The sequence below is a fragment of the Artemia franciscana genome, chromosome 16, assembly GCF_032884065.1.
Source record: "Artemia franciscana chromosome 16, ASM3288406v1, whole genome shotgun sequence".
Classification (NCBI taxonomy): Eukaryota; Metazoa; Arthropoda; class Branchiopoda; order Anostraca; family Artemiidae; genus Artemia; species Artemia franciscana.
In genome coordinates this window covers 17,157,754-17,184,683 of record NC_088878.1, presented here as the reverse complement: position 1 = coordinate 17,184,683, position 26,930 = coordinate 17,157,754, and the positions used below count along the sequence as shown (strand labels likewise).

Here is a 26,930-nt window from a genome sequence, read left to right as displayed (position 1 = left end):
TCGTTTATCCCCCTTTTTCAGGATAAAGTACACACCCATATTGCACTGTTAACCCTAAAATTTCCCTTTCAGTGGGATATAATAGATTAATCACTGGTTCGAAATCGCTATGAACATAACCTGAGCCTAAAACGTACTTTTGAGGCTTCAGTCTTCTTCCCCCCATCCGCTACAATACTACAGATTAAAGTTAATCTGTATTTTCTGATATACGTGCTTTTTGCATTACCGAATAAAAAAAAGTGCTACTTTATACCTGCTGTTTCGAAGGTTTTGCCCCCCCCCCCGAAAAAAATTTCCTGCGTACGTGCCTCCTCTTAGTGTATTAATTGTTTATCAAAATTCCCTCTTTAGAGTTTTAGTCACTGCTGCCCCGAGTCGCTCCTAAATTACAGTTCGTTACCGCAAAAAGTTTCTTTGAGTTTAGTTTTAACTTTTATTTGAGTTCAGTTTCTTCGAATTCACTCAGTCACCGGTAATTACCGCAGTAACTGAGTACTGAATTTAGCTCTTTACTAAGTTCACAGGTTCAAACGAGCCCCTCTGACACCCCCTAATACAGGGAAGCTAATTTGGATCTAAATTTTTGGACGAGTAGTAATGTTATCTTATTGTCAAATACCTTCACAAAATTTTTTGTAGGCATGTTCAAACATTAAGAAGTGTGATTCTGCCCCCAACTCTCCCCAAAATCTCTGTTTGGATGTTCTTAGATAGTTCCTATTATTTTTTGTATTTTCCACAAAACTCGCACTTTTTTCATTTTCTTTGGACCATTACCCCCCCCCCCCCAAAGAAAAAAAGTTACCGCTACCCATAATTAATTAATATACACCTACCCGATTGTCTATGTTATGCTACTATAGTAATACTTATTATAATAACACTTATTAGTTTTAAATTTAGGCAACATGTGATGTAGTAAATGGCAGTCCAAGCGTGGGAAAAAAATATACATATACATGGCTTATTTAAATTATATGCTCTAGGACCATTTTGTAATTGTCCAGAAAATGAAATTGGCTTATATCTTAGGTATTTAAATAGTATATTATCAAAGTAATTCATCCGTAAGGAGACTTAACACCTAATTACTTGCCTTGGGCTAACCTTGTCAGCTAATTACATGGGCACCTATGGTCCTAATTATTAATATCTCTGGTCTAGCTCATTGCTCCATTGTTAAAATCCCGTATAAAGACAAGATGAGATAGGAACTCTCTTAAAAAAATTGGACAATTTTCTCACCATGCAAAAAAAAACCTGAAAAACAAAAAAAAAGTCTTGAACATTTTCTTTTAGAACCTATTACATTGCCCAAAAAAGATCCCAAATATATTTTTGGGAACAAGAATGCACAGACCTTAGCACAGTTGGATTAAATTAATTTTAAAGGAGTACAACTATGGACAAACTGCTGGATCTTGCCACAGTGTGATTAAAAGTAATATTTTTCCTATTTATTTTGGGCTATGGTCCAAACCCCGAAATTCACCTTGTTAGTTAATAGATTAAAACAAAGAGTAATTTTTACTGTTTCTCATTTATGCTTCCATTTATCAGCATTTCGCTTACCATGCTATTCAGCAATCTTTAAAGATTTGGCTTCTCAGCTGTTACATGTGGCTAAAAAAGGTTGAAAAAGTTCTGTCCCATATTTTGTCTCCAGATAGCTTATGTTTTTCCTTTGACTTTTGGGAGCATTTTGGGTCAGTTTATGCATCGATATGCCACACTATAGGACTATTCTTATACCAGTGAAATTTCCAGGTCTTCAGCGAGCTACACGCCTTTTTCAGCATAGATGGAAAACAGTATTTAGGGGATGCAATTGTTTATAAGCACGAAGAAGATAGAATCTTTGAGACACCAAAAAATATTACATTGAAGCTACATCAACGTTTTGGCAAGTTTGTTAAGCTAAGGTTATTCTTTGCTGCAAAATGGATACTTATAAGTGAAGTTACATTTAAGTCCGGTAAGTCTTTTATTTTGAATTCACAAGCTTTTTACGATACCTTTTAGAATCTCTAATGAAGCTTGAAACGAATACTTCCAGTTGGGTCATACCCGTTTGGGTCGGAATGTAAAAACACTCTTTTGCTTGTTTACGGCAAGAGTTAGTTTTGTTAATAATACAGATAAAAACCCTGCGTAAAAAAATGCATATAAACGTATTATGCAATAGTAAATGGAATTGCAGTTTTACGTTTTATCCCATGTGCTCTCACTCAGTACAAATACATAACTTGATCTCAATAGTTGACCTCTGCCACTGACACAAGTGAAATTAACTAGAAGTATCTACCAAAACTTTCTAAACCAGTGGCCTAAAGAAAAAAAATTCTTTTTAGGGGGAGGGGGATATTTCGAACTTTTGAATCTAAAGCACTGCAAGACTATAGTTCTAAAATTTCTGGAGTCTTTATATTATCACATAAAACATTTTTATCCCTTATTTTAACGCTCCCCAATAGCCCTTAAGTGTAAAACTAATGTTGAATCCTACATGTGGAAAGTTTTTCTTTAAAAATGTATTATCTTTATTTTATATGCAAAAGGCCTGATTTTGTGTCAAAGTTGATATATGGCTCCAATTATGCCTGCCTATGGTGGGGTGCTGGTTTTTCTGCAAGTCCCTGCGCAACCTAAAACTTTAAATTTAAGATTAAGTAGCATTGTAAAGCAAAAGAACTGGTTCTTAAAAATCCTTTTATCGTACAAACGAATTAAGTCAACATTTTTTTATCTAATATATACTGCATTAACGCCTATTTTAGCTGCAGGAAAAAGATACGAGTTAATGCCTCCATTAATAGTTTCACATCACGCGAGTCCATTACTACCTACAGTGAAATTATAAGAAGAGAAAAGACATAAACAATTAATAGATGGTAGTATCGACCTTAAACAATAGAGGTGTCTCAATCCTAAGCAATAAAAAGTATTTAGTATCCAATCAAAATGTACCTAGGAGGAAGAATCGGACAATTTTTTTGACGGCTATTTTTTTTATGGCCGTCATTACATTATCTTTTTCATTTTTGGTGCGATCAATAAGTAATTACACATCAATGATCTTTTGATTAGTTTTTATTGTCCTCTTAGCAAAAATAAATAAACCAAAATTTATTTATGAAAATTTAATCAGTTTGTGGTGTCATGTAAAATTTCGCATTCAGGTTTTTGTTTTTTGCTTTTGTTGTTGCCTTTGTTTCCGATTTGCTCATAAATAAGTACTAAGTCCCCGCATTAGGTCGGCATTTTAGCTACCAGATTGTTGGAAAAATACAGCTCCTAAAAAAAGTAATACTGAAAACTCGGTATGTTATCTAAACCACTGCCTTCCTGTGTGCACGTTTTGACATCTAACATAAAACGACGGGGCCAAGATTGCGTCTTCAAGGCATGATTCTTTTCTATTTTATTGTTAAAGTTTCCTATTTATCATTTCTGACGAAAATGTATCTCAATAACTTTCTGTAAAAACTTAGCAATAACTCTTAGTGTAAGAACAATAACTCTTAGTGTAAAAACTTATTGTATGTATTGTAAGCTTTATGTAAGCCTTATATGAAGAAAAACATAATTCTGAATAACTCCAAAGAATTTCCTGCTGTAAAATTTACATTAGTGCCATCCTTCCTCATGAATTTAGTTATGATACAAAATGTTGCATAAATCTCACCTTGTTAGTGTTTTAAAAGCCGCTAATTATACTAAGAAAGTAGATGTATGCATTGCCTATACTACTTTTGGTGGAATATTGAGAAGAACTAAATTTCATTAAGGGGTTGTGAACTACGACATATTATGTACACCAGGGGCACGGTGATAGAGCCTGAAGGCAGAAGTTCGACATGGTTGCAGCCCCTTGCTTTTCAAGACATGGTGCCCCTTCACTTGATATTGAAATGCCAAATTACGCCTTTTCATCTCCAGACTTTCCACGCAGTCGCCGGGAATGCAGGCCTTAACATTGATCCCCCCCCCACAAGAACCAGTGCCAGAGCCTAAAGCTGTATACGCCTATCAGCAACAACGTGTGTAACCCTTTGACTCCGATAAAACCATAAAAAAACTTGATATTTCACGCCTTCTGAACTTTAATGACACCCATGTGTCAAAAACGCGGGCTAACGGGTGGAAATACCTCCAACTAGGAGTTGCGTGAAACTAGAGATAGGGACAAAAAATATATTTGTCTCTAAGGGACTTTGCACTCCTTTTCGAGATTTACCTTATTGATTTGAGATAATGTTAAGTTTGCCGCGCTCCCTTTAAAAAGAATAGAACTGTCTCTGTTTCGTACGGCTTATTCTCTTTATTTTTTCCCTTTCTTCTCTTATTTTCTTCTTTCTTATCTTTATTTGTTTATATTTATTTTTTTTACGTTTTTAGAAGTCGGACAAACACTGGGGGGAGGAGGGTTCAAACCCCCTAACTCCCCTGGATACGGCCTTGCACACTGATATTAAAAATTTTGGTAGCCTAAGTATGTGTGGATTGGTATGCGAAATAAACAGCACTTAATGAATAATTAGTAGAAATAGTTTTTTGTTTATTCGTACATTTTTTTTCAAATTGATTTACTAGAGGAATGGTTTCGATTTGAATAATTCTAATTGAATCAATTGATTAAGTCATTTTAATTGGCTTTAGGCAAATGTTAGACTTTGCCCAAGGCTAACAGTATATTAATACTATGCAAGGAATGGTTTCCTAAGTTTTCGTAGACTAATATTCACCTTTTGGCGAGACGAGAAGAAGAAAAACAAAGGAACCTGATCATCCAGCCATATATTTAGAGCACACAAAAAGTTACATCACGATCATTCCCATTGAAACCGTAGGATTTCCTTCATCCGAACATCAATCACAAGTGTTTATTGACACATAAATGCTTTAGATCTAAAATTCACAAGTGGCGATCTGACATCTTTACCTTAGCATTCAAGCATTACTATCACTCCCCCTTTCAGGTTCATGTGAGACTTTTAGTTAAAGTGTATGAGCTGAATTCCTGACTGATTCTTCCTATTTGATCTTGTCTAACTGTTTTATATAATTACCCAAGTTATAAAAAATCATTGTCATTCGAGGTCGTATCCATGGGGAGGGGTTGAACCCCCATCCCTCCCGAAATGTTTGTCCGACTCATAAAAACTTAACAAAAATGAATATATAAAAATCTGTTCTGTTTTTTTTTTAAGTTTTTAAGACCCCACCATCACCCGAAAAAACATTTTATGTCAATCCCCCCACACCCCAAAAAAGTCCTGGATACGGCCCTGCTGTAATTGAAAGAGATTTATCTAAAAATGAATATGCCAATTAATTCATACGCCGATTGAAACAAGCGATATTTGATAATGTTTTATGCTTTACTATATCGCAATAATAGATACAATTATTGATCAAAACTTTTAAATAAAAAGGCATTGTAATCTAATGAATGATTTACTATAGGATTCACTAAAACTCGACCCTCATTGCTTTACTTTCTGAAAATTTGTTTCCTTTGATTGTCTTTGGAAGTTTGCTACATACTTTTTTTTTCTTTTGTTCACAACATTTTGTTCTCTTCTGTTTACTTTTTTTCGTTTTAATATATATACAATTCTGTTTCGCTTTCCTAAAATACTTCAGTTGTTGGATTTTCAGATTTTCATTACAAGAAAGGATAAAATTAGCCGATGTCTTTGTGGTCAAATTTTACTTCGGTCGTTAAAAATTCATAAAGCAATCAATCTTGACTTTTTCTTTTCTTAAAGGAAATGTATTTTATTAATGAAAGCATTTTTTAATTTCCAAATATCTTTTCAAACAAGGGCATATTTATCTACAAATTATTAATGATTCTACAAGATATTTTAAGCATAACAATAACAGCAATGCAACATTTTATTTATTTTTTTAAATGAGACTTCCATTAAAAAATGATGGTTAATGCTATGAGATTATGCCTCCTGTTCATCTAAAATAAACGCTGTTAATCATTTGGCCATTCCTTAGGATTAAGTCTGAGTCAAGTCTCAGATTTCGCCAGACATCCGTCAAGGAAAAAGTCGTTAATCACCCTTAGAATGTGTTTCTGAAACACTATCTTCTGATAAAACCAGACAAGGAGCTTGGTAGCCGAAACAGTTTAATGGCGTAAGGCGAGAGGTGCGTTGGAGAATAACTAACAAAAGAGACCTCTTAGATAAAAGCAATAAGGCTTCCTCTCAGAGGCCATGCGGCTAATTGATTCTTAAATATGTCTAGTGTCAAGTTTCTAATCGCCATTGATAAAGTTGAAAAGAATAATTGACCAAAAGAATGACGATAACTTTTTATTACAGCTTCATTAAACTGAAACTTCCGGTGAAGACCCTCAAGACTGCGCAACATTAAATATTGCCCATTAAATAAGCGTGTTTGTCGGAAATGGTATGCTAAACAATATGGTTCCTTGCCTTAGCCATAAAGATAATTAGCGACAAAGTGCAAGTTGCCCATTAAAATAATATGTAAAATAGATACAGTTTAATATTAATTTTTGTTTCTTTTTTTAATCAGGTAGCTTGTAATTAGCCTTTATTCTTGTTATCAGAAAAACAATAAATAATCATAATTAATTTTTTTTTGTCCTGTCTAGTTCATGTATAGTTATAAACAAGGTCGTATCCTGGATTGACGAAAGTTACAAAAACTAAAAAAACGTATTTTTAACTTTATATGCATTTTTGTTACATTTTTACAAGACGGACAAAAAATTTCGGCGGTGGCGCTCAAACCCCCTCTGGCGGTAAATCCCTCTGGTGGCGCTAAATCCCCTCCGGATACAACCTTGATTATAAATGAGTACATAATAGTAAATTTTCTTACATGTTAATAAAGAGCAACGTAAGGGAGAACGGTTAATTAAGGGGAACATTATCGTCCTTAAGTCCGCTGTTTTAGCGCAAAAGTTAACTAGGCTGTGTGTTTTTTTTTGTAACATATAATATGTTTACGTTTTTAGTTCAAACATGATATGGTTAAATAAACCACCTGCAGTCACCAACTAGATTGATTTGCTGTATTCTAATAAGTCTTTTAGTAAAATGGAAAATAATGCTTAGCGTAATGGAGAAGGTCGATATAGAGGGGGTAGCAGCTCCCCTTATTCTCCTGATAATTTCTGATTGTTTTAAGCGCCAAGGTTTCCCTCTAATTTCACGTGAAATAGTTTGTTCTTTTTCAGTTACTTTTTGTCGCTGTTTCCAAAATAAGTAAATTATAGAAATTTCCAAAATAAGTAAATTAGTAAATTATGAGATTTTGACCTTGAAAACTAAAAGTTTTGCGAGCCTCGTTGAAATTTAAAACTGAAAAGCTATCTTGTAATTTTATGCAATGACATTTGATCCAGTTAGGGATTAAATAAAAAAAAGACAATTTTTTTTTAGCTGCAAGTAAGAAGCGACATTAAAACTTAAAATGAACAGAAATTATTCCGTATATGAAAGGGGTTGTCCCCTTCTCATCGCCTCACTCTTTACGCTAAAGTTTGACTCTTCTCACAGCTCTATTTTTTAAAACAATAAAAACTGTAAGGTACCTAGGTACCCTCTAAGTTTTTATTAATTTAAAAAGGGTACTAGAACTTTTAATTTCCTTTAGAATGAGCCCTCTCGCGACATTCTAGCACCACTGGGTCGATACGATCACCTCTGGGAAAACAAACAAAAACAAATTAACACGCATCCGTGATCTGTCTTCTGGGAAAAAAAATTTACAAAATTCCACATTTTTGTAGATAGGAGCTTGAAACTTCTATAGTAGGGTTCTCTAAAACGTTGAATCTGACGGTGTGATTGTCGTTCAGATTTTATGACTTTTAGGGGATGTTTCCCCCTATTTTCTAAAATTAATGTTCTCAGGCTCTTAACTTTTGATGGGGAAAACTAAACTTGATGAAACTTATATATTTAGCATCAGCATAAAAATGCGGTTCTTTTGATTTAAATATTGGTATCTAAAATTTATTTTTTAGAGTTTTCGTTACTATTGAGCCGGGTCACTCCTAACTACAGTTCATTACAACGAACTGTTTGATTAAATAATAAAAAAAAAATAATGTGAAAGTAAAGAGCAACAGTAAAAATTAAAACAAACGCAATTTTTCTGCATGAAAGGGGGGGAGGATACCTCCTTTTTAATCCCTGCTTCCTAAATAAAAGTTTGACTTTTTGTTCCAATTCTTTTACTCCCCTCGAAAACTTGTGAAAAGGGTGGGGTTTGAATATAAATAAAATCTATAAAGTGACACTTGCACAGTGTTAATGGGAGATTTATGGGGTAGGACAGTCTTTTTTAAAGGAATTTACCATGGACACCAGTGGAGGGTCAAAGCTTCCTGGGTAATAAGCAGATATTGAGCATTGTATATATATATATATATATATATATATATATATATATATATATATATATATATATATATATATATATATATATATATATATATATAAATATAAAGTGATAAATAATAATTTTTAAACTCGCTAAAAACGAAGGTCCTAGCAGGTGCAGACCCCCCCCCCCCAATCCAAAAAACTTTTTGCGAGGCTTGTTAGCACCACCTTCCTTTTCCACTTCCCGGCGAGTGTATGAGCACCACCTCCCCTACTACGCAGTGACCCACCGTCCCTTTCTTCACAATAGCTTATGCGCCATTACACATCACTGACCATAGTTTTATGTAAAATCTAATTAAGTGAATTAACTTAGTTAAATCAGTTATTAAGATAATTGTCTATATTAACCATTTATCTTTTATAGACTACGTGACTTTTTGAGAACGAGTGTGCCACCGCACGGTATTACTTCCTATGTAACTGGGAAGCTCAATAAATTGTTTTGATTGCCTTTAAATCGATTGGCTATATCAGAGTTTTATCGATAAGAATCTGGCCTTTTTGTGGCAAAAATAGTTTAATACCATAAAATGGCAGGATAAGCTACTTTCCCATGGACAGTCTTTTTGTCCACTTAGGAAGGGGACTAAAATTCATAGTTTCCATTCCAATGGGCCCTCTCCGATCCTTCGTGGACCATTAATGTAGATAAGATCTTGAAACCTCTAGATTAGGGCTATCTAATACAGTGAATCTAATGATGTAATTTTCATCATTATTTCCTGCCGTTTACAGGGTATTTTCTCGTTTTTGAAAATCAAGGGAATTGTCTCAGGTTCGTAGCTTTTGATAAGTAAATTAATGAATATTATCTATTTGGCATCAGGAGAAATCGAAAATTCTTTTGAAGCATTAATGATTATCAGATTTTTTTTTCTTGGAGTTTTGGTTACTTTTAGCCTGAGCCACTTCTTACTCACCGCTCGTTGCATGGACTATTTGACAAAATGGCTGAAAGACGGCAGTTTATTAAACGGTGATCTATTTTGCTACTTAAAATAAAAATTAAAACTAAATCCCGCTGCAAAGAGTCCTCTTTAAATTTTGTATGACAGTTGATGAGATAGCCTCTCTCCTACTGATAAAGTGCACCCCTGAAAACAGGGATAGGTCTGAAATGCAAAAAAAGGAACTTTCAGGTCAGCAAGAATAGCACATAAAGTGGCTTCAGCTGGGTGAGGGGGCCTGTACCCCTTAAGATTTTGAAAATATTTCTGTTAAGCTTATTATTTATATAGAAATTGTATGTACAGATATCCAACTTTTCATTTTTTTTTGTAATTTGGTCGCTGTTGGGGAGGTTTAGTTGTTTACTTACTATTCAATGCTCTCATCGGTTTCATCCTTACAACGAAAGTAACCATAACTCAGCTATACATTTTGTTCAAAATATTTACCAACGTATATAAAGTGGAAACGGCATTTTTCTCCTAAGGTGATCGACCGCATTACGGTGGGGCTCCCCTAGCTGCTGCCGAAATCACCGGAAAAATATTTCTTGTATTAACATTTAACATCACATTAGAGAAATGAGCAGCTTCAACTTTAATAAATTTCCAGTTTTTGAGTACATTGAATGTAATAAGTTCATTTAAAATGATCTATTTAAATCACTATCTATTTGTCATTGCTTATCCTTAAGCTGAACAAGGGAGTCAGTGTTGATTTTTCGATTCTATTCAAGCTAGCATCTCCTGTGACATGCTAGTTTTTTTTTCTTAAGCTAAACTATTTCTTCTTTTTTTCAGAACCTTCTGCAAGGAATTATACCACCGTTGTTGAGTTAAATGAGTCGTCGGTTATGCGTGATGGATCTGATGTAAAATCTGGGTTAGAAAGAGATAGCCAGGTTCAAAATGGTAAGGTCCAATATTTTTGTACTAACAAGTTTAACAGGAAGGTGTTACACAGCAAAGTACTTCGGCAGCGACATCATTTCACGAAAAGCCATATGGGGGGGATGTATATATTTTCGAATCTGAGGGGGGATGGTAAATTCGTTGTTTTTCTAATTTTCTCAATAAAAACAACAAAAAGGGGATTTTTCAATGAAAATAGCCTCTCAAAATAATATTTTTTTCGGGGATCAAGTGCCCTCACCACTTGACACCATTGTACGTTTAGTACTTCAGAGCTATACATCATCTAATTTCAGGAAAGTAATTTTACTTATTCTGAAACCAGTTTTTTTTATTCTTTTTTTTGCTGCCGTGACGGATAATTTACACTAAAATAGTAATTAGGTACCTCCAAATCGGAGCTAGGTAAATACTATTAAGAAGTTAATACCTAACTTGGCAATGACAGAAAATTGGCTTGTTCTGTAAATGTTCTATTTAGTCAAATTTCAGTACAATCAAACAAAAAAAATATGCTTCAATCATGAAGACCCACATAAATAACGCTAAAATGAAAAAAAAATTGTTAGAAATGACACTAATAACTAAAATAATTTGTAAGTTCATATCCATTTTTGTCAAATCTCAAAAAAAGAAAATAACTAAAGCTGCTATAGCTTCCTCTTTTGGTTTTTTTTTTATGCGAGTTTTACAGTAATCGATGCAAATTCTGGCAGTAAATAAAAACAGTTCAAATAAGTTCGGTTTCATCCAAAAAATATTAAAAAATTTCTGGGCATCATACGAAATTCAATAATGTATTTGAATCTTTTGTAACTGTTATGATGATTCTTCCGAATTCATGGTTAACATTTTGTTTTAGCCTACCGGCAAAAACAATTGAATCACGCCTTAAATGCAGCTGCTCTTGCTTTCTGGCAAGCTTTCTGTGCTTTTTGCATGATAAATTTGTGGAGTAGCCTTAAGGCTGCTCATCGTCAGCAATTTCCTGAGTCTTGACGAAGCGAATTCAATATATATATATATATATATATATATATATATATATATATATATATATATATATATATATATATATATATATATATATATATATATATATATATATATATATATATATATATATATATATATATATATATATATATATATATATATATATATATATATATATATATATATATATTACTAACTTAAATGGATCTTTGAAGCCTGATGACTGTTTCTGGTGATACCATTGTAAATACTTGGAATACCTGTTTAGCTTTCAACAAATAAGCCCGAAGTGTTGTTTCTGTTTTCGCTTTTAAATTGTTTTTAAATATCATTTAATAGCAGTACTTGAGATGTTTATTTGGGAAGAATCCCACTGAGAAAACCTTAAAGGAGATTCGACTCTGCATTTCCGTTAATGGATCGAGAGCCCCGTCAAAATTCTATTTCTTCCTGGGCTAATGTGTTTCTAGCATGAATTCCAAAAGACCTTTGATCTGTTCTACTTAAAAGCTAAAAGAAAAAGTTGAGCATTAGGAGGGGAAATCTTATTCAAGTCTGAATAATCGCACTCATTGTCTGTTTTTAATATGGGTAAATACACATATTTCTAGCCTCTTGTACGGGTAAAATACAGCACATAACCATATTTTTTTTTCTTTTCTAGATTATAACGGTTATCAAGACAACGAATCACAAACTTATCTGGCAGTAATAATCGGTGTTTTAGTGGCTCTAAGTTTAATAATGGGTGCTTCAATCTTTTTCATTATATTTCGGAATAGAGCTGGAAAATCCTTCAGTGGCAGTCCATTGCCCTCAAAAAATGGATGGCCAGTTCGAGCTCCCCTTTTTGAAAATGACTATCATCAACAGAATGGTGCTGTTACCCTGGACCCATCAACAACTCAACTGCTAGTAACATCAGGGGGTGATTCAGTTTTAGTAAAAGCACCAAATTCTGTGTACCAAGAGCCATTTTATAATTCAAACCCCTCGCCTTACTACAGCTATAGTACACCACTAACACATGGAGCACAAATCCCGGATATATTGTATAAAGATTCAAGTGGTAAGTTTTTTCCTGTTTGAGGCTGATAAATAAGGGCTGCATGAAGCATATCATGTAACATTGTATTCATTGGATTTGACCGTAAAGCTATTTGTCAAATCATTTTAAATGTCCAGATCAGTTACAGATTCTCAGCCACTCCCCAATTGTATTAAAAAAGATGTTAAACATGTTTAAGCTTATCTAGATTAAATACGAACACAGTAGGATACTTCACTTAAGAACCTAGTAACTCTCTTTAGTATTCTATCAACTTTATCGATCAAACTTCTATTCATTTTTTTCCATTTATTGAAGATGTCCTGGTGGTAGAATGGCTTGGTGTCGTGCTGGATGAAATACAGTAGAATGACATATGATAAAACGATGCTGCCTACAACATTTAAATGGTCTTTAGGCGCTATATCTTATTAAGGTGACAATAGTAGAGGGTATCTCCTGTTTATTGAGTTTCAAGGTGAACATAATATTGTAGTGATAACATGTCACATACTATTTTGATTTTTATGTCGTGTTTATTTTCCATTTTTGAACCATAAATATCAGAATTCGAAAGTAAAACACATCATAATCTGGATTGATCTTATAACTCAAGTATTTGTTGCAGCCGAGGAGGCAGAAAAAATTACATGCTTGTCTTCCCAAAGGAAAAAAAAGGTTTTATAGGCCGCATATATTGAGTTAGAGGGTAGGAAGTATTCTCAGATGCTATTGACTTTAATGCTTGTTGGAGTGCGGGAAAGAGCCGTCACTTTTTTTCCGTCCTTTGAAATTCCTGGTCCCACTTATACTGCCAAACATGGCGTACTGATTCGGTTTCTCGTCCGGAATTTAAGATTGTTTCATCTCTGGAATGGTCCATAATCCATAAAAAAAAAAGAAAGAAAAACTGTAATCAAAGCATTTATCATAGTAAATGTCAAATATGATTTTTCTTTCCTACATACGAAACATCGCGACAAAATCACAACTGATTTCTTTATTGAACAATATGTCTGTTTTTGTTTTACAAGTGATTTAAAATTTATGAAGTTCCTTAGCTCTGGTAAGAATAACTCTGGTAAGGGACCTGACTAAATACTGTAGCCTACTAAATACATCTTACAAAAAAATTTAGAAGGTACTTGAATTTCATTAGAGAGAATAATTGTAAAAAAAATAAAGTACATGTTTAAATAAAAATATAGATAAATTTTAGGAGTTTCTGATGAAAAAGAAATTAAAGAATTGATGAGGTTCAGCGTGTCTTTAGCATTTCGAAGAGGCTAGTTCAGATCAGTATCCTTAGACAGGAAAGTAGTCATGGGGGGATGGGGTCTGGGATCCCCGGAGTAATGAGTTTTCCCGATTTTCTGAGCACTCCTTGTTTAAATTACCATTTTTTTATTGCCCCACCCCCCTTGAAAAAATTCCTATGTATGTGCATAAACTACAATTTAATATTCTATGAAGTGAGAATTTCAGGGTGGGGAGGTATTTAAATTTTAGAGAATGGTTATTTTACGAAAAACAGACATTTAAGACGGAAATAACACAAAGCCGGATTTTGTGTGGAGTATGGGGGATCAAATATTGGGAATCTAGGTTCATTGGTCTTAAGGTCCCTTCCCCAATAACCTCTTGCGGTGACTACGTTTAGGATTTATCATTTAAGAACGAATTCTATGTATTTCCTCGTGGCATATGTTTACTATATGAATAAAATCCTTGTCTTTTGGTTTTAATTTCTTATTGCACAAATTATTTAAACGAGTCAGAGCTAATTTATTCTCTACATTTTTTTTTGTCTTGACGGAATATACTCCGACAGGTGGCATTGAATTCTGTTTTGATCGCTATTAGTAGTGATATCATCGTGAATGTTCATTTCTCTCTCTTTTTTTGTCTTCACTTTTTTAACAGGCCTCTATGTAAAACATTCTTGCATAGCTAATGTTTGTGTAAAAACGAACTATTGCTTCTCCATTGTCTGAAACCTATTCGCGAAAATATACTCAATTCACCACCAGCTTATATCAAGTTATCTGTAAAAAACAGTACTAGTCTGTTATAGCCCCTATGTATATTGAAGCTAAGTAGAACCGATTTCCATTAAGTTTGCGATCTGTATTGAATGAGGTTTATTTACTTTGCGACCTGTATATTGAAAACATTATACTTTAGAAACAAGTTTTGATTATATATTTGCACATTAGGGGGTGGGTGGGGAAAAATTGAGTGGGTGTGCATGAAAGGTGTGTTAGGTACAGTTGATCCGCATATTATGAAGTAAGAAATGTCTTCTAACTTCACACTGTCCAAATACTTTACCTCCAGACTCCCCCCCCCTAATGTGATAATTTTGATATTTCAGTAGTATCCCCTCACTGTCTTTAATCCGGTCCATATCCGCTACTCCTTTCTTGCTTTAATGATCTAAGATAACGAAGGAGTTTAACTGCATTCCCCTCAAGACACATGTGTTATTTAATTTTTATCAATACGCGGGTGTATGTTATGTAATAGGAAATGTTTTCTAAAAGAAGCAAGTGCATGTTACGTAATAGAGAGTGTTTTTCTTTGATTTTTTTAAAGACCTACGAGGGCAAGGGAAAAACCTTCAGGGGTCCCCTCCCATGTTAGGGCAGGGTCTAAATTGATCATAACCAACCGCTAGTCAAGATGCGTTACATCATAAGGGTTGTCTTCAAGATATTCTTCAAGACATTTTTCAAGACGTTTCAAGACATTTCAAGACATTTTTTAAACACATTTTTCTCCAAAACGTTTTTTAAGACGTCTCAATACATGTCAAGACGTTTTTCAAGACATTTTTCTCCAGGATGTTTTCAAGACATTTTTCTTCAGGACGTTTTTCAAGACGTTTCAAGACGTTTTTTAAGACATTTATATTCAAGACGTTTTTCAAGATATTTCAAAACATTTCAAAACTTTTTTTTAGACATTTTTCTTCAAGATGGTTTTCTTCAAGATTTCTTTGGTTGTTGCGTAGTATGGGAGTGTTTACTTATGTAAGGGATGACGCATTCTCACATGATATGTTAGAGGTAAGGGTCCATCAGTCAAGTCGTAAATTCCCAATTTTATCTGGGGCAAGCACACACGTGGGGTGTTACGTACGAACACCTGTATGTTACGTAATAGGAAATTACGGAAATAGGATAATAGGAAATAGGAAGCTGTGATAATCAACATACAGGGAGAAAATTGATTTCTGGAAAATTTGTTACACTTGAAACACACCTGCTTATTACAATGTCATTAATTTTCTCACGTGACCTAGACAGCTTAAGTTACAGAGGAAATAATACATAGCATTGGCTTTAGATATTTCACTCTGCAAAGGATTACGCATCGTAGATTCGTCGTGGAACACAAAATCTAAAGAATGAAGGCTTTTTTTGTACATTCGAGTTTTTTAATAAGTTTTTTATAAAATCATGAAACCACAAAAAGCAATTTAAACTCAACAAAGGGGAAAACAAAACGTGAAAAAGCTTATAGAGGATAAAATATAAGCAAAAACAAGCGTGAATTACAGGAAGGCGGGGAACCTAACAACCAGTTCGAGGGGGAAGGAGGAGGTTTCGAATCTGAGATAAATACGCTTGTTTTTGATCATATTGTATCCTTTATAAGCTTTTTCACGTTTTGTTTTTCTGTTTGTGGAGTTTTGATTGCTTTTTTGTGATTTCATGATATTATACTGTTTTTTTAATTAATAAACTTGAATGTACAAGAGAATCCTTCATTCTTTAGATTTCTTTTTCCAGAATTAATCTTTATTACGTAATCGTTGACGGAATGAAAATCTAAAGCAAATGATATTTAATATCTGCTATGTAAATTAACCTGTCTAGGTAACATTAGAAAATCATTAGCATTGTAAGAAGCAGGTGTTTTTCAAATTTAACCAATTTTCCAATAATCGTTCTTCTCCCTGTATTTGGATTATCACGGCGATAAGTAAATAATCTCCTATTACGCAGCATACAGGTTTGCATAAGTAACACCCCACTTTTGTGCTAGCCCTTGTTAAAACTGGGGATTCCTCACTTGACTGGTGGACCCTGAACTCCAATATATCATGTGAGAATGCGTCATCCTGAACATGGGTTAACAATCTCCTATTACGTAACACAAGTTTTACGTCCGTAACACCCACGTGTGCGCCACCTTGAGTTAAAGCTGGGGATTCCCCACTTGACTGGTGGGCCCTGACCTCTTAAAAGTCACGCAAGAATGCTTTATCCTTAGCATAAGTAAATATTCCTCTATTACGAAACAACCAAAGAAATATTGATCACTAACGTCTTGAATAAAAACGTCTAAAAAACGTCTTGAAATGTCTTGAAACGTCTTGAAATGTCCTTAAACGACTTGAAAAACGTCTTGAAGAAAAATGTCTTAAAATCGTCTTGAAATGTCTTAAAACTTCTTGTAAAATATCTTAAGAAATATCTTGAAGAAAAAGTTCTTAAAAAATATCCTGAAATGTCTTGAAACGTCTTGAAGAAAAGTGTCTTAAAAATGTCTTGAAATGTCTTGAGAAGTCTGGAAAAATGTTATGAAGAAAACACTCCGTATAATGTAACGTTTACGTTTGCATCTTGATTAGCGACGGGTTACGATTAATTGGGACCATGACCTTACTTGGGAGGGGGCCCCTGAAGCCTTTTCCCTAGTCTTGGGTTTTTTTAACAATCAAGGAAAAAACACTCTTTATTGCGTAACATGCACCTGCAGCTATTAGAAAAAACATTCCCTACTACGTAACATGCAGCTGTGTCTTGAAAGGATTTAATAACACCTGCGTCTTGAGGGTATCGCCGTAAGACTTCTTCGTCATCTTAAATCATTAAAGGAAGAAAGGAGTCGCAGCAGTGGGCTGGAATAAAAGTATTGAGGAGATACTACTGGTTTCATTAGGAATGAGCATTAGAGAAACAGTTTCTACTTATCTTCTATATACATAGGCACTATAATGTAGGCACTATAGCTGAAAAGTAACTAAGAAACTGATGAATCTTCCTGTCTATGAAATGGTTAATAAATAATTTCTTAACTTTTGTTTTTGTATCAATACTTTTCAAATTAATTTAAAAGGGTGGTATTCTATTAAGGTAAATGGTTTTTAGCAAAAATAAAGAAAAAACACGTTTGATAACTATGCTTTGTTCAAACTCAAAGCCCATTTATTATTCCTCTAAATTGCAATGAAATAATCAAGAAAGAATGCTAGCGATGTCTTAGTTGTAGATATATGCTTCTAAAGATAAGACTTTCGGTATACTACTTCAAACTAATTCCGTCTAATGTTATTAAGTACTGTAAGTCTGTCATAGAGGATTGAAATAATAGCTGACTTGGTGTTTTTCTGCAAAAACTTAAAAGAGATTCTCCAGAAGAAGTTTTTCAAGCAAAAACAACAAGTAGTGTTAAAGCTTACGACAATTAGCAAACAAGTTCATATAACAAGTGAAATTTAAAACAAACAGTAACTATGAGTGATAAAATAAAGCCTAAAATGAACTATCAAGTCAAACCTAAAACGGACAGAAATTGCATCAAATAAGAGCGGTGTTTGTACCTTTATAGACCTCTTAAAGGCTAAAGTGTCAATTGTCTTTGCTGAAAACCAAAAAAGATGCAGTTCGCCTACATTTCTACTGAAGAGTTGTCGTGTCGGGATTTTGACAAAGCACTAAATGCTTTAGCCTTCTATGGAAAAAGTTGGCGTTTGAAGGCTAGTCATCGGAAGAGCCGCGGATGATCTTTCTGCTTTTAATCTTATACAGTTCAAAAATGGCTGCGACATTCTGGTTCAAACACGGCTCAACTTGCATCTTTTTCTTCTTTTTCTTCGTAGTAAGGTGGTAAGGGTGAGTGGGTAATGGAGGAGTTACGTGCGTACAATGTGTCTCATTGCATTTTGCAATTTTAACAGTGAACTACCAGCGCTTCTACCAAAACTTAGTGGTGAGGGAGGACTAAATATAGCTTGGACATATTTTTTACACCAAGTCAGGACCTAGCTCTTTTTTGCCTTGAACTGGGATTCGATTTTTTTTTTACCAAGTCACTCCTGCGTTCTGCGTAGCTGGTTTTACATCTTTTCACGAGAAATCCTGAAATTTATATTTGTTCTTTTACGAAGTAGTACTGCCTTCATTTTAACACCAAATCGTTCACAATTTGGATCTTGTCCTGGGTCTGCACCAAGTCAAAAATTATCTTGTTCTGTCCTGCAGTTCCAAGGGCCTTCTTCTTGCCACTCACATGGATTAAAAATAATTAAACAATGTGCAACATTTTTACCTATCCGTTAAAAAGCTGGTGGTATAGAAGGGAGGGGTGTTGGAGGGCTCATGGTTTGAGCTGTGTGTTCAATCTTAAAGCTTTACACTACTTGCGAAATACTGGTTTCAGCAAAGTGCAACGTGTCTCAACTAAAATGTATATCTGTTGAAAATGCGCCGTTTGCATTATTTAGGTTCTTTTCTCAGGAATTCAGTAGGTCATACTCCAATTCTGAGCATGTTGAAACATCACATCATCTTCAATAATTGCAATAAAATATGATTTAAAGGTCATTGTTTTTTATTTTTTCAGAGAAGTAGGTCATTTGAGCCAACCTTAAGGGGGTTTTCTTCTTTGTTTGCAGCTGTGCAAATCGGGATATTTAGGTGTAAGAATAAATTTTTCTAAGGTGACTGGAGAGTCCCCATGGTACAGTTGTCATTCAACAGTCTCGACTATTCTCAACAGCCACTGCCTGTTGACATTAAGAGATTTTCACCATTCTTTGGGTTGCCATGCAAGATCTTGTTTACCATCGAACGTTCCTTACTGAGTCGAACTCGGAATCCCAGCATTTGGTTTAAAATTTTTGGCTTGATAAGAAAAAACACAGTACCATTAGGGGGCTTCTGCTTCGAATGTGTGTTTTGTAGATGGTGATTTTTAATGGAAGTTGGTTGTCTGGTGAGAAACTTACAAGAAATAATATTTTTTTATTTTAATTAATGTGAAAGTCGTTTCTGTTACAAAAGCGGCAATTTCTGTTTCTGAATTTTTTTTTTTGAAAGGATCTAAAATAGGCAAGTAGAAATAACTTTGCTTCAAGAGGATGATGGAATTAGGGAGAGGGCAACATTTAATAATACATCCCCCCATAGATATTTGCCCCCCCCCTATATTTTGAAAAATACTTTTTTTGACGTGTTTTTCTATAATAATGCCTGCTGGATAATTTAATAGAAAAAATTAAAACAACAAACTCATCCCTCTATAAACTAGAAACTACATTTTTTCCCCCATCCCTTACATTTCCGTATATTGACCTTAGACCTTAGTTCCTCTAGGTTGTGTTTAATGCCTCATTTAAACTGATTAAGAAGCCATAACTTTCAAAATAAGAGCATTACATTTATTTTTAAACTCAGATTATCTATTAGAACCAAACTTATGCGTATAAAATTATTTGGACTGAAAGGATATATCAACGCAAAAAATAGACATCCGATAACGCCTATTGCTATTTTCCTCAACCACTCCTCCTAAATCGTGTTTAGAGTCATTATAAATGGTAAATTTACTGGTTTCTCGTTGAGAATCCTATACATACTAATAACAACAGTGTGTGTCGGCATTTCGGTAGCATTTATTAAAGAGTATGCCTTTGTTTTTTTTACATTTTTTTGGATGTACTACTAAAATATTTTATTGCATGTTTTACTTCAGCTGAGTCAGACTTAGTAATTTCCAGAGGATATTTAGTAATTCAAATTTATTGATAAGAACGACGATGCATCTTGGAAAGTTAAATTAAGAATGTCTAGCAGTCAGACATTAGACTAATTACTTGATATTCTAGGACACAAAATTGATGGACTCCAGTTGTTTAAATCGACATTTAATATAGTTCAGCCAATATAATTAGTTAAAAATGTCTTTACAAAAAACTAGTTTTGTTTCATGACAAAAAACTAGTTTCCATTGAAAAAAGAAGTCCAAAATGGCTCATATGCTTAGAAAATTCCAGCCCCAGGGGTGCGAATTAATGGGTGTAGGGAGCGAAGGTCAATTAGCCCCTAGATTTGGAAACTAGGCAAATTTCTTTTATTGAAAAAATTGGCAAAAATTACCCACCAAGATTTAAAAATACCTTTATTTGAAACAACTTCCCTAGTTTTGTAAAAGTCTTGTACACCCTCTCTACATTATTATGAAAGGTATCACTGACAGTAGTATCCCTTCAATTAGTATAAGTGGGCCCATATCCCGATTTATCATTGGAGTTGCCAACTCCTTTTTTGTCATCATTCCAAGAATATGCAAACCGGTTTCCGAGATTTCCGCAAATTTTCAAGAATGATACGTTATCTGGTATTTTGAAATCATTCATGTTCTCATTGAAAAAATACAATGAATACAAGCGGGACCGTGTCCTGATGTACTATTGGAGTTGCTTACACCTTTTTTGGCTTTATTCCAAGAATATACAAGCCGGTTTCCGAGTATTTTGCGAATTTCAAGAATGATGCATTATCTTGTATTACGTAATCATTCGTGTTGTGGGTTAAACAATGCAATGAATACAAGCGGGCCCAAATCCTGATTTCCGAGAATTCCTCGGTATGTTTCTGAAAATTTCAAGAATGATGCCTTATCTGATATTTCGTAATCATTCATGCTGTCGGTGAAACAATGCAGTACGTTCTGTGACAGCCCTCGCATCATGTCTTTGAGACAATTAAATAAAAAACAATTTTTTTAACTGTAAGTAAGGAGCGACATTAAAATATAAAACGAGCAGAAATTATTCCGTATATAAAAGGGGTTGTCCCCTCCTCAACGCCTCGCTCTTTACGCTAAATTTGTTTTATTGTTTTAAAAAGTAGAGTTGTGAGAAAGAGTCAAACTTTAGCATATAGAGCGGGGCGTTGAGGAGGGGACAACCCCTTTTATATACAAAATAATTATTTTTTAAATACAATAATTATATAATAAAAAATAAATAATTTTACCAATTTTCATTTATTTCGTATATGAAACTGGTTGTCCCCTCCCCAATGCCCGCTCTTTACCCTGAAGTTAGACTCTTTCTCGCAACTCTACTTTTTAAAACAATAAAAAACTTCAGCGCAAAGAGCGAGGCATTGAGGAGGCGAAAACCCCTTTCATATGCGGAACAAATTAAAAAATAAATAAAAGTATTTAGTTTTTTATTATATAATTATAATAATTAAAAAATTAATTATTCCGTATATGAAAGAGGTTGTTCCCGCCTCAACGCCTCGCTCTTTACGCTAAAGTTTTTTATTTTCTTAAAAGTAGAGTTGTGAGAAAGAGTCAAATTTTAGCGTAAAGAGTGGGGCGTTGAGGAGGGGACAACCCCTTTTTTTATAAGCAATAATTAATTTTTTAACTATAGTAATTACATAATAAAAAATTTAATGATTTTATTTTTTTTTGTTTATTCCGTATATGAAAGGGGTTGTCCCCTCCTCAACGCCTTGCTCTTTACGGTAAAGCTTTTTATTGTTATAAAAAGTAGAGTTTGAGAAAGAGTCAAAAGGGGAAAAAATTTGGGGGATCGCTTGGGCCCTGGAGGGGAATGTGGGGCCCTGGATGGGAATGTGGTGACCCAAACCCATGCACAAGTCCCGGTAATGGAAAACCGATGCGCTCAGGACCATTAAGTTACAAAAATGATACCTGCTCGGTTTTGGTCATTAAAATTTGATCCAATTGAGGAATGGATTGCGTAATTAACTGGTTACGACATTGTGACGCTTAACATCAGGTGGCTAGCGTCCGAGAAACTACATTGATTACATAGAATGTATTTCTAAGAAAATAATATCATCAGTCACTTGTTAGCTCAATTGACAAATATGTCGTTCTTTTACCATAGGAAATAATGGGTCTCACGTTCGATTCCTACAATAGACATAAAATTTCACATAATTGATGGGAAACTGCTTAGAAGCTAAAAATGTTGTTAGCTCATTTGTTATGTTAAAGGACCAGGTATGAGGGCTGTCACAGAACGTATTGTATTGTTTCACCGACAACTTGAGTGATTACGCAAAACTAGATAAGACATCTTTCTTAAAATTCTTGGAAACCTGCCAAGATGTTTCTCGGAAATCAGGAGTTGGGCCTGCTTGTATTAATTGTATTGTTTCACCGAGAACATGAATGACTGCCCAATACCATAAAATGTATCATTCTTGAAATTCGTGAAATCCTTGGAGATTAGGGTGCATATTCTTGAAGTGACGCAAAAGAAGGTGTTAACAGCTCCAATAGTATATCAGGATACGGGCCCGTTTGTACCAATTGAAGGGATAGGGTAAGTGTTTTAAAAACAGTGGATGTCCAGCCAATTAAAACTAGCCAATTGATATCTAAATTAAGGAAGCTTGTAGAATACTCACTAATCTAGTTGTTAGGGTATGATTTTTTTCAGGGAGGGAGGACTGATTTCGATAAGTAAGAAAACAAACTATATAGTAAATATAATAATTAGAAATCTGGATTTTGATAAACAATTACCATCCTCGTTTTTGTAAAAGCCTATGTTTTTAGTGTCTTCAATGTAAAATATTTTTCTTGGCATCATCATTGACAAATAAAATGAAAAGCAACAAATTCGCCCCATGGGTTTTGAAAAATGCATACCACCCTGTCCCCACTTCTTTGGGAATTGACGCCCCTGCCGTGATCATTTACAAAAATCGAATAAGTAGCATACCTAGGAGGATCGCTTTTTGTTGTACTGAAAAAGATTAGCAGTGAAATTGCATCGGCTAAATAGTTATACTGAGCTAGCTACACTGATTTACGTAAGATTGTTACAATACAAGCTTGATTCTGATTTGTCAATTATATTACCTGATCGATCAGAGATCATCACACTTACTTAAAGTAGTATAGCATTTGCTAAATGCACGAAAGAAAGGTAATTTGCAACAGATCTAACGCTTCAATAAGTTTGTCAGAGGCAGCGCTATAGCCTGCCCTATAGTAAAGGCCATACGACTCCCAATGTTTTATTATTATTACTTTTTCCCCAGAGACACTTCATGTGGAAGGGGCCGTCGTATAAACTTCAGAGTGGACTCTTTTTGATTGGAAATTGAAAGTTCTAGTGCCCTTTTTAAGAGCCAAAAGTGATTGGAGGGCAAATAGCCCCTTCACGCCCTTTATTCCCCAAATATATCCGATAAAAGTTTTGATATAGACATTTTGAAAAAATAATTTAAAGATCATATAAAAAAACTGCGGGGTCGATACAACCCCCTAGGCCTAGGGGCAGGCGTTGTAAGTTATTCCCTGAGGGCATATTAGGTTCTTTTAGAAGCGATGCTTGTATAAACTTCAGAGAGTGCTCATTTGATTGAAAATTGAAAATCATAGTTCACTTTTTGGGATTCAAAAGAGATCGGAGGGGAACTAGCCATCCGCTCCCCAGACACCCTTTTCCCCAAACCCATCCAATAAAAATTTTGAGATACTCATTTTGTTAAAAATAGTTTAAGCTTCAGATATTAAAAACTCCGGGGCCGACAGAAACCCCAGAGTCAAGGGGCAAGTTTTATAAGTTATGCCCCTGGGGCATATAAGGCTTTTATGTAAGGAGAGGTCGTTAAAACTTCAGAGATGTGTCATTTGATTGGAAATTTGAAATTCTAGTTACGATTTTATGAGTCCTAAGGGATCGAATAACATCTACCTTCCCCACACATACACACACCTTCTTTTTCCTAAAGACAATCGATCAAAATTTTGAGATTGCCAGTTTGTTTGAAAAAGTTCAACGATCAGATAACAAAAACTGCGGCGTCAACATAACACTCAAATGATTAGAAATTGAAAGTTCTAATTCCTTTTTTTAAGATTCGAAAGTTATACGATCACAACTACCCCCCGCCACCATCCCTCTTTTTCCCAAATGCGTCTGATCGTAATTTTTATATAGCCATTTTGTTCAAACTAGACCAAAAATGAAATAAAAACGACTCTAGGGAGAATACAGCCCACCAGAACCCGGTGCAAAGTGTTGTAAATTAGGCCCCTGGGGCAAATAAGGTTTTTATGGAAGGGATAGTAGTATAACCTTCAGAGGGGGTTCATTTGATTGTAAATCAGAACTTCTATTGCTTTTTTCTAAGAGTCAAAAGGGATCGGAGGGCAACTAGCCCCCCTAAAGGCTCTACATCTGATCAAAATTTTTAGATAGCCATTTTGTTCGAAATTGTTTAAAAATCAAATAAAAGAGACTCTGGGGTCAATACAACCCACCGAGAGCTCGGGGGAAGTGTTTTAAGTTATGCCCCGGGGCAGATAACGTTTAATATAAGGGATGGTCGTATCAACATCAGAGGTGGCTCATTTGATCGGATTTCAATTTATATTTACCTTTTTTTTAAGATTCATCAAAAGTGATGGTCATTATGTCCAAAATAGTTCAAAGGTACAGCAACTAAAATAATTATCCCTCGGGAGTTGACGAAACCTCACACCGCCCCCAGGGCAGGGGCTGTAAGCTATGCGAGCTGTCCATTGTTCATATATAAGGTTTTTATCGAAGGGGTTATCTTATAGACTTCTGAAATTACTCATTTGATTTAAAGAGGAAATTCTAGCTCTATTTTAAAAGTCAAGACTAATCAGACGGCCATCAACCCCTCCCCCAGACCCTTTTTCTAAACACTTCCAATAAATATTTTTAGTTAGCCATTTTGTTTAAAATCGTTCAAATGTCAAATAGCTATGGTTCTGGGTTCGAAACCTCCCCCCAGCCATGGGGAAAGGGCTGTAAGTTAGACTAGCAGTCCATCGTTAATATATAAAGCTTGTATGGAAGGTGTAGTTGTGTACACTTTGGAAGATGTTCATAAGATCGGAAATCGAAATATATTGGGCTCTTTTAAGAATCGAAAGTGATCGAATAGTATCAAGCCCCCTCCCTTGTGCCCCTTTTCTCTAAATGCATCTTATCAAAGTTTTTGAAATAGATATTTTATTCAAAGCAGTCAAAAATTCAAATTACTATAACTTGGGGTTTGGGAAATTTTCCATAGCTCCCGGGGCAAGGATTATAACTTATATAATTTGCCCATTGCTAGAATATAAATTTTAAATGTACAGGGTGGTCGTATCAACTTTGGAGGGGGCTCACTCAACCGGAAATTAAAACTTCCAGTTCTTTTTAAGAATCAAAAGTGATCGATAGACAACTAGCCCACGCCCCACTTTCCCTAACGGCATCCGGCCAAAATTTTAAGATAGCCATTTTGTTCAAAATAGTTCTAAGGCCAAATAACTTCGCATCCGGGGTCAACCCCCTAGCCGTGCAGAAATAGCTCTAAATTACGCTACTTGCTTATTGATTTTTTGATACTTTGTTTACTTTGATACTTGGATTTAGTGATTTACGTGACAACTTTCATTTATGGTGCAAAGGCTGTAAGTTATGCAAGCTCCTTACTGTTGCACTTTCATAGTGTTACTTTGATGAAACTTTGATGTTGAGAAAAAAGTTGATTTTGAAATAAGACATTTTTAAAAACTTGAAACTTTTTGCAATCAAAAACAAAGAAAAAGTTAATTAAAAAAAATTTCCGAAAAAGAAGTTTTTAAAGAAACATAAATGCCATATTAAACTTAAGATGCACAGATACAAATAAATATTGAAATTCAAACTCAAAACGACTAGAAATCACTATTAAAAAATAAACGAAACCCAAAACGAACAGAAATTAAATAAACAATCATAGGAAAAAAACATACAATAGGAACTAATATAAATGAATCAATAAATCTTAAAACGGGTAAAGCTTAAGTTTAAATATCCAAATAAAGCTTAAAACGATCAACAATTTTTTGCTATTGAAGTATAAATGAAACCTAAAACGAACAGAAATTAAATAAGTAATTATAGCAAACAAACATACAATAGGTAATAGTGTAAATTAATAGATAAATCTAACCAAAATCACTCTTAGAAACGAACCAAAATCACTACCAACTAGGGGCATAATTTTCTATGGGGCAGGGGGGCAACTGACCCCTCGAGACCCAAGTTTGCCGCTCTCCAGATGAATTTTTTTTTAATGTCAAAATTAAGGTACTCCTGCATAATTCAAGTATCCAGAGAAACAAGCAGTTTTCCCTAGTATTTCTTTACCTTTATGGTAATATATGACTCTTTTTTCAGTTTTCATTTTCACTTGATTTGGGGAAAATTGGCTCCACCTTTAACCCCCCCCCTCTCCAGGATTTTGACAAAATTACGCCACTGCTACAAACAAGAGTTTCGGTATTGCCTCCTTCTCTCACTATAGAAGCAAAAAAACCTACTGGATCATCGGCAATTTACTGAAAACGAATTCCAAGAAATTATTTTCTGTTGTTTTTCACGAAATTGAAAATAAACATAAAATTACAGAAAAATCGAATTTGGAACTGATGAGCTTTCAGCAATTAAAATCATTATATATCAAATAATCAGTTTAATTTTATTAGTTCTTTCCAAGACTGTTCACGACA

The 26,930-nt window shown here is 34.4% G+C and overlaps 1 protein-coding gene across 1 annotated transcript in view; it reads left to right on the top strand.

Annotated features, from left to right (window-relative positions):
* LOC136037150 (discoidin domain-containing receptor 2-like) overlaps positions 1 to 26,930 on the top strand; it is a 158,650-nt gene that overhangs the window by 87,521 nt on the left and 44,199 nt on the right. The window contains exons 8-10 of the mRNA XM_065719663.1: positions 1,771 to 1,978; positions 10,193 to 10,303; positions 11,964 to 12,368. Coding sequence (XP_065575735.1) covers positions 1,771 to 1,978; positions 10,193 to 10,303; positions 11,964 to 12,368 — 724 coding nt within the window. The remainder of the gene's footprint in view (positions 1 to 1,770; positions 1,979 to 10,192; positions 10,304 to 11,963; positions 12,369 to 26,930) is intronic.